The following is a 9687-nucleotide window of genomic DNA, read 5'->3' on the forward strand; positions in this document are numbered from 1 at the left end:
TAAGAGATCTTGATCTTTGGATAAAACATTAATTTGCTTGATATCTGAATCTGAGGATGACTCAACATCATCAACTTGGATATTATTGATATTATTATCAGAAGATTCTGGTCCAGAGTTATCATCTGAACTCTCAATCATAAGATTATTAATCTGTTCCTCAATCTGAGGATCAAGGTTCAGATTATTAATCTTTCCTTTTAACCGACAATATTTGCTAACATGTCCTGGTTTTTTACATGTGTAACAAATAATGGGGTTTTTCTAAGGATACTTTTGAAAATTCTTTTGGAAACCTATTTCATTTTTAGGTTTTTGAAAACCCTTTTTGAATCTTCTAAAATTCTTTTCAGGGTTAGATTTAAAAACTTTTCGGTTGGAAGGTCTTTTAGATTTCCTCGGATGACAAGCAGGAAGACCAAATTGTTCACAGAAAGTTCCCAAATCGATACGATTTTGAGTTTTCTCACGAGCAAGTTGCCTTTGAATTTTATCATCTTGACAAATCTTTAGGGCAACCTTTTGGATAAAAGAAATGAGTTGGCCATAACTTAACTCATCATAGGGTATTATCCCATCTGGAGTTAAGCTACGAATTTTGTCCCTTACTTTCTCCAAGGGATTTGGGGAGTCCAGCAAGGAATTTTTCTTTCCAGAAAGGTTGTTGACTGTCTTCTCTGGTATAAACCCTAGTAAGAAAGGTATCTTTATACCATCGAAAGTCAGACAAAGTTTTGCATCTGAGATTGGAAAGCAGCTCCGCAGAACGGTCTTTCCAAAGATATGGATCACCAATGAAGTGGCTTGCTATGGTAAAAATTAAGGTATTGACAGCATCGGGGATAGGTTCCCCGTCGTCACTAATGATGGGTTCGTTCTGGTCGTTGACTTTTATGGCAGAAAAGATTGAGTGTTTTTGGTTATCGAAAAGGTAGTTATTCCACCATCCCTTCAGTTGGCCACTAAACCCGGAAACAATAACATTGGCTATAGCTTCTTCAGAGGCATCATGGGCTGCTTGATAGGCTGTGCCTACCATTGTCATATGCTGAAGCATACTCATGATATTATATTCCGTTTTGCCATCTATATTCCATTCATAGACATTATTGGCATTGAAGCTAACAAAACCTAGTTCTCTTTCTTCGAGAGCTAGATCTGGAGCGGATACACGATTATAACCATACGTAGAGGGTTTAGTTAAACCCTTCCACTTGGTTAGGGAGTTGCTCAAAATGGGGCTGATCTTGAGGGATGATTTACCAGAATCATCACTTTGCTCAGAGCAAGATTCATTGGACTCAAGGCCGAGGGCATTAATAGCTTTAGATGAACGTGTTTGAATATGAGAAGTAGATTCACCAGAGTTTGTAGGAGTTTCAGGGATAGTAGTAAAACGATTCAAAAGTTGGTCAATCTTTTGAATAACTTCCGAATCACTAGATTGTTGTTTTAAAATGGAGGTTTTAAGACTTTGCTTAGCCTTGATACTTATTTTGAAAGGTTTAAAAAGAGGTTTCTCAATACTTTTAGAAGTAGATGCTTCAGAAACATTTTTCAAGGAGAAAGTAGATCCTGAAGATGAAAGGTTGTCGCCCAAGCATTGTAAAAATCTGTTGGTATAATTTGATTGTTTAATGAGATTTTTAATATCTTTAGGGGCGACAGCTTCATCCACATTTTTTGTTTTAAAAGGAGAGGCCGTAACAGAATTATGTCCTTCCGTATTTGAAATAATAAAAGCTCCTTTTGGAGGAAACTCAGATCTAACTAAGTTCCCATCTTTGACTTTCCAAGTTGAAATAACATTTGCTGAAAATGAAGTTTGTTTAGTTTTAAAAGGATACTCAATGTTGTTTTTTATGGAATAAGCATGAAACCATTGAAAAAAAGGAATATGCATTCTAACATCATTTAAAAATTTGTAATATTTTTCTTTGAATGATGAGATTTGAGAAGCTGTATAAGTACGTAAATATCATTCTCTTTGGAGGTCATACTCTTCAGAGTTAAGGTTTTTACGTAAGGCTTCTCTGTTTATAACAAATTCCGTGTTATTCATTTACCATTCAAAGAAGAATATGTTGGAGATTGATGGGATTGATGAGAAGATTCAACTTCAAATTCTACATCACCATCATCTTCTTGGTAAACTCCTTGAGAAATGCTTGAATTGTTTGTAATTTGGAAATATGTATTTCAGAATTGGCTGGTCTCGACATTTTTGAATACTGAGATTGGGAAGTTACTGAAAAAGATCTTCTTGCTAAAGCAAAATCATTAGATGTTCCTGCTTCAGATCTAGAGGAAAAAGAGTTTCGTCTATCAAAGAAAATCTCTACCTTCCCTGATTCATCTTGTTTTACTTCTCGTAAAAGAGGTGCTTGTCTAGGTTGCGTTGGAATGGCTTGGTCAATTGACCATGATTGAGGGAGGTCAATTTCATCCCATCTTATGAGCCGTGGGATCATGACGTTGGCCTTTGTCATGTCTGTGACAAACAAAGTGGTTTCACGATCTTGGGACTTAAGAAGGACTCTAGAGTTACAAGTGTTCATGACCTTGTATTGAATCCTATAAATTAAAGCGGCTGGAATTGAACCTTCTTTCATGTTAAGACCATGAATTCGAGATTGTTTAGTCAGGAGATGGAATTCCTCACCGGAATCGGGTCCTAGAGGAATATTGTTTTCAGCGGTTTTGATGATATAATCAGATTTTCTCTTGTTATCATCAGGGACATATAACTCATCTTGTGGGATTTTGGGTATTTCCCAATTGTCAATGGCTTGATTGATATCTTCGAAGCAAACTTCTTCTTCAAAGATATTGTGTTTGGGGGAAAGTTCCTCAGGACGAGTAACTTTCTCAGTAAGGGGATTGGAAGAAGAATGGATCGGAGAGGAGGAAGAAGAGGACGGTGAAGAAAAGGAAAGGCGTCTAGAGAGAGAGCGAAAGAGTTTAGACATGATGACATAAAATCTGATATCATGGCCCTCCTTTGGTTCAGAGAGAACATATATATTATCACTAAACTATCACTCAAATTTTTTAATCTGGGTTTTTAACTCTTTTTTTTAACTCTTTAAATCTATAGCCACCAGGAGTTCTTATGTTTGGACCATTATCACTTTTAGGGACATCATCAAGTTAGCCTTACTGCCCGAATTCCAGGGTCTTAAATAATTTTTTCATTGTTTCTACTCTCTTAAGGTTATTTCGTTACATTTTCGTTCAACTCTGCATCATTTCAATCACTTGCTGCAATTGTTCGTAACTCTTGTTCTTTAAGATTACCGAATTCCTCATATTCTCTTCATGGTATCAAGAGCTCGGTTTTAATTGATCCATGGATGCTTCTCCTCAAAATTCAGATACATCAAATTCTTCTCTAAGAAATGATCAACCTCAACGCAGTAATCATAATCCTCAAAATTCTGCACTCAATTTTTCCCTCCCTATACAGTTCTTCCATTGTCGTCCTTTAACCCCCATCAATGGCAAATTGGGAGAGAATAATCATTGCACTTGGCAACAAGTCAACAACAGGCCCTTGCAGCTATTCGGGGACAAGACTTGGAGGATCATCTTTTCAAAGATCGCATTCCTTCACCGTATCTCACAACTACCTCTTTTAATCTAGGTTTTATTCCTTTGCAACAAAAACAATGGCTTTAAGATGATTATAATCTTCAGTCTTGGATGCTTGCTTCTATGGATTTTGTTTTCGACAACAAAATAATGGGCTTAGTTTACAGTTATCAAATTTGGAGTAAAATAGATGAATATTTTGCTGAATCTGTAAAGTATAGAGTTAAACAACTCAAAGCCTAACTTAAGACTATCAAGAAGTTGGGTCTTTTTGTCTCAAATTACATTTACAATATTAAATCTATTACAGATTCATTAGCTACTCTTGGTTCTCTTCTATTCACTGAAGAACATGTAGATGCTCTTCTTGACGGCCTTAATAAAGATTATCAGCTCATTGTTCATACTGTTAACTATAAAAAAGAGATGTTTATTTAGTTTGTGTGAAGTTGAAACACAAATTTTAACATTTGATGATATGATTGATAAGTTTCAAAAGCCTAAGCAATTTATGATCTAATCCATCTTAACTCAAAGTTCTTTTCCTTCTTTCTCAAATTCTGGAAGAGGAATAGGTGGAAGAAGAGGACGAGGTGGTAGATTTTCTAGAGGAGGACATTTATTTGGCAATTCTACCTGACCTCAGTGTCAAGTTTGTGGCCATTTCGACCATATTTCATGGCATTGCTTCAATAGATTCAACCAAAAAATACCTCCTCCTTCTCAGACTCAATGTGTCACTCCAAATAATTTTATACCATTCACTCCATCCATTACAAATCAATAATTTCACACAACTAATTCTACACCACCACCATCACCACTAAATCCTTTGTTCCATAATCCTACTGTACTCATGACAGTTCCAGCTTCTGTGGCAGATCCTTCATGGTATCTAGACACTAGTGCATCGCATCATGTCACTTCAGATATATCTTCTATGATTTCTTGCTTAGAGTACATTGGCCCTGACCAGGTTCAAATTGGTAATGGAACAGGTTTGCCAATTTCTCATACCGACTCTTCCTTTTTATCTTCTTTTGACTCGAATCGATTTTTTTAAACAACTACAAATAATTCATTGTCCACAAATCACCAAAAACTTGTTGAGTGTTTCCTTTAAGATGCACAAATTACCTTTTCCTTCTTGTACTTACAATTCACCCTTACAATTGGTTTTTTTCTTATGTTTGGGGCAGCCCAAGTTGTATCTCATTTGGATTTTAGATATTATGCGACATTTATTGATGCTTTCTCTAGGTATACATTCATTTTTCTACTTTTAAATAAATTACAGGTATTTAAAGCTTTTAAACAATTAAAGTTTTACATGAAAAACTCACCAATCACAAGATTAAGGAACTTCAATATGATAATGGAGGTGAGTATACCTCAAAATAGTTTTCAGCTTTCCTTATTCAACATGGCATCACGCATAGACTTTTGTGTCCCAATATATCTGAACAAAATGGCACTGCTGAGAGAAAGCATAAACATCTCATTGAAATGAGTTTGGCTATGCTTTCAACAACTTTAATGTCTTGATCTTTTGGGAAGAGGCTATGCTCACCTCTACTTATCTTATCAATCACATTCTATCCCCTATCTTAGGAAATAAATTCCCTTTAAATATATCTTCAATAACAAACCTTATTATCAAACCTTGAGAATTTTTGGTAGTGCTTGCTATCCTCTGCTTAGACCTTACACCAAGTCCAAGTTAGATTTCAGGTCACAAAAAATATATATATAACAAAACATGAATTAATTTTTATTTTTTTTCCTTTTAAGCATGGATTCACATGGATACCAAACAAATATATATTGATATATAAATATACTGATATTGATTGTGTTATTTTTTTTTCTTATTCATTTAAATTGAGAAAATATTTTGTACTAGTGACTAATTTATTATCCTTTTTGACAATATAAATTATATCTAAAAATTCATATTTAATTGTTATTAATATATTTTTAAAAATATGCATTTAACTTTTAATTTTAATTTTATTTTTGTAATTTTATATTTTTATTTAATTATGACCGGATCAACCAGATAAATTAGTGATCCACTGGTTGAACCAGTGAGCCATGACCGGGTCAATTACCAGTTTAGTTCTGATAACTATGCGAATCGGAACTATCATTCACAATATTGAATTGTTATGCTGAATTCAAATTCTAAAATAATTTTTTTCATTGTTTTTACTCTCTTAAAGTTCTTTTGTTATATTTTCATTCAATTCTACATCATTTCACTGACTGCAATTGTTCATAACTCTTGTTCTTCAAGATTACTGAATTCCTTATTTTCTAATCATTATGGACCTAATTTAGTTATATGAATGTTTAGATCCCCGAAATCGTTGTATATGGCTAAAGAGTGGTCGACAAACAAAAATTGGTAGGTAAAGGAACAACCATAATGTCAACAGATAAAAGTCCAACATCAAATGTTATGGGGAGAGCAACAATGACAAGATCATCATGTAAGGATTTAAAAACATGTGTTTGAGGATCAATGTGAGCCACATCGTCCAAAATTCAATGCTTTCTTTTTTCGTGTTGAAGCTGAGCGAACTGTGCTACCATGCGCTCATTATTAGCTTGAATCTCAGCTAGGATGACTAATAATTCAGCAATATGAAGTCGGATCTTTATCTATCTCTTAAAGAGAAAGGAAAAAAATATCGATGTTAAATTTTAGGTCCTACGGTGGATGTCAAATTATTTTAGTATCTTCGAATATATTTGAAAATACCTGCTTCAGGAGCATCTAAAAACTTCCTCGGTTTTGAGTACAAAAAAGTATTCCAACATTCAAGTAAAAAAAACATATAAATCAATTTATTTGTGAAAAAAAATCAGATTTTTTTTATCCCTTTACTTCAATTTGTTTTATAAAAAGATTATTTTGATCGAAATATACAACTATGTTTAAATTAGAAATAACACGTTTTTGTAACATTTATTTTTACGAAGCATATGAATATATTCTATTTTTTTTTACTATTAATTCAAAAAATATAAGCGAAATTTTCTCTTTACAATGTTTTCTTTTTATTTACTTTCTTCTCAATTTCTCTTTACAACTAAACAAAGGCTAAAGGTGAGGCACATCTTTGCTATGTGAGTGCTAGCTGGACTCAATGCATTACCATTCATAATGCAGCTGATATACATAATTACATATATACAAATGTTGATGAGACTAATACACATAGACATAAATCACATAATAATTAAATGACATTTTCCCTGCTAAAAGGCCATATTATTATTGTTATTATTATGTGTATGCTATATCTTGGCTCAATTTTTATGATATGGAGGCCTTGTGCGTGTCTTCCACGGATATGGAGTCATGGAGTTTCAGACAAATATGTGGGACAGCTTTTTTGTTACTGTCAGGTCCTAGAACTCGGACCGTACGACTTGTTTGAGTTTCATATTTGGCTAAACAAATCGGTAGATCCGATTTAGAGATGATGAAATTTTGGATTTTCAGAAGGTGCAAATCGTACCCTCCGAGTTGTTAGTAGTGTGTATTTTTTTATGAGTTAGCTTATGAAATCGGAGGGTGCGATTTTAGTATTTTATAATTTTTTTTGAATTCACTAAACCTAATCGTAGTATCCGAGTTGTTTGTGACTTTAAATAAAAGTGTGTGAATGCTGGATCAGAGCAACTCGCATCTTCTTCTCCTTCTTCAACGGTTCTTTCCTATGGTTTCTTGTTTTTCTGTTTCTTACTTGCTTGGCATGATAACTAAAAATCTAGTACTCAAGGTTATGATCTTATTTATGTGATTGAGAGAAATGAGTGACAGAGTGTTATTGAATGTGTATTATTTTGGTCAGATTTTGTTACAAACATCTAAAGGAGTAACATTTATTTGTGAAAATCTGTTAGATGTTATGATTTCTTTCACAATCTCATTTGAAGAGCTCAAAGGTGTGATCTGTGAAAAGATTCATTCTGAGAGGGCAAGAAGAATATCTTGTATCCTATATAGATATCCTATACAAGTGTTTGGTGGATTCGTCCAGTTTCAAACCAAATATGTAACGGACGAAGCGAGCATGCAAGAGATATTTTCAATGTATATTGAAAATCGGAGTCAACTCGCGTTCATCGAGTTGTATGTTGAGTTTGAGCAATTTGAGGCCGACCGGATTATTCTATGGGAAGATTACAATAGTGACAGTGAAGAAGAGTTCGAAAGTAACTACGAAGTTGTTGGTCCAGATGGAGATGAAGATCAAGGTGACGGACCTATGGCTCCGGATGTGTCAGATGTGGCAAATGCACTGGCAAACGAAGTGCCGTTTGAGGAGCCATTATTCATGCGAGTTTTGGATTTGGAAGTCATGCATGTTCCGGAGTTTCTGGATTATATCAGTGCAGGTACGTAATTCTCCGTATTTATAAAAAGGATTAGAATTTTTTAATAATTTATCGTGATAGTTGGACCAACTAGCTAAGTGAAGTGTGAAAATATACTCGATTAGTATTTATTTTTGTTTACCTGTTTGTGTATTTAAGTTTAAGATAGTAAATTTTTTAGGGAGTTATTGAATTAGTTGAATATAAATTAGAATTTATTGGTAAATTTGTAAATTAGTTAAATATCCATTAGTATTTATGAGTTAATTTAGTAAATTAAGTAAATATAAATTAGTATCTATTAGTAAATTAGTAAATTATTAGAGTAATGTAAATTAGTATTTATTAGTATAAAATAGTAAACTAGTAAATTAGTTACGTTAAAATTAGTATATGTTAGTAAATCACTTGAATATAAATAAGTATTTGTTAGTAAATTAGTAAATTAGTTAAATATGAATAGTGTGGATTTTTATCATAATTGATGTAGTAAAAATTGATTTAGCTTTATTTTCGATGTTTAAATATTTGTGTCATAAAAATTGTATGTATGGCTGTCCCGGTGGCAGAAATTCCTTTTGTCACAGATGGTGAATTTGCCGTTGGGATGGAATTTAGTTCCAGGAAAGCTGTTATAAAGGCGATAAAAGAGTATACCATACGAAGAAGCGTAGACTACCGGGTGTATGAGTCTGAGCCGTTGACATTTTATGCGAAGTGTACACAGTATGGATCAGGGTGTGATTGGCTTATCCGAGTTAGCATGATCAGCCGGAAGTACCGTTGGATTATAAGAAGGTATAATGGCAGTCACACTTGTACTAGAGCCATAATTTCTCAGGATCATTCGAAGCTGGATTCGACCACAATTGCAGAAGCAATTAAATTGTTGGTTGAGGCTGACCCCGTCTTAAAGATAAAATCGGTTATAGCAGAGGTGCAATCGAAGTTCAACTACACCGTTTGTTATCAGAGAGCATGGTTGGCTAAGCAAAAGGCAGTAGAAAAAATATTTGGAGGCTGGGAAGCATTGTACGAAGCCTTGCCTATATGGTTTGAGGCCATGTGTCATAAGGAGCCATCAGCTGTTGTTCATTTTGAGACTATGCCTGCATATCAGGGCGATGACTTGGTAACTGATATTCGGGTATTGTATCGTGTCTTTTGGAGTTATTACCCCTGCATTAGAGCATTCAAACATGGTAAGCCAGTTGTCCAGGTGGATGGGATTCACTTGTACGGAAAGTACAAGGGTTGTCTACTAGTGGCAGTGTCACAGGATGGCAACAACAATATCGTCCCAATTGCGTTTGCTATTGTGGAGGGAGAGACTTCTGATGCATGACACTTTTTTCTTTGTAACTTTCGTCAGCATCTTGTCACTCGGGATGGTGTAAGACTGATATCCGATCGTCACGAATCCATAAATGCAGCTATGGAAAGGAGTAACAGGGCTTGGTCACCTCCTAGAGCATTTCATATGTTTTGCATCAGGCATATAGAGTCGAATTTTCTGAGAAAATTAAAGGCGCCGTACTTGCAGAAACTGGTCGTCAATATAGGTAACGCTCAGTAAAGCTAATTAATTTAGTAACAGAGTTACCTTCAATAAGTGTGTTGACCTCTTTTTTTTCATTGGTTTCTTTTAATCCTACAAGATATTCGAGGACGGTGCGGGAGTACGAAGTGCGTTACCAGCGTTTATGA

General features: G+C 34.4%; 1 protein-coding gene across 1 annotated transcript; it reads left to right on the forward strand.

The window, feature by feature from the left end:
- The first annotated feature begins 4447 nt into the window (after positions 1-4447).
- On the forward strand, positions 4448-9325 carry LOC107464379 (uncharacterized). Its single transcript, XM_016083304.1, has 3 exons — positions 4448-4589; positions 7507-8001; positions 8550-9325. The coding sequence occupies exons 1-3, from the start codon at positions 4448-4450 to the stop codon at positions 9323-9325; spliced, it is 1413 nt and encodes a 470-aa protein (XP_015938790.1).
- The last annotated feature ends 362 nt before the right edge of the window (positions 9326-9687 follow it).

The sequence above is a fragment of the Arachis duranensis genome, chromosome 9, assembly GCF_000817695.3.
Source record: "Arachis duranensis cultivar V14167 chromosome 9, aradu.V14167.gnm2.J7QH, whole genome shotgun sequence".
NCBI lineage: Eukaryota > Viridiplantae > Streptophyta > Magnoliopsida > Fabales > Fabaceae > Arachis > Arachis duranensis.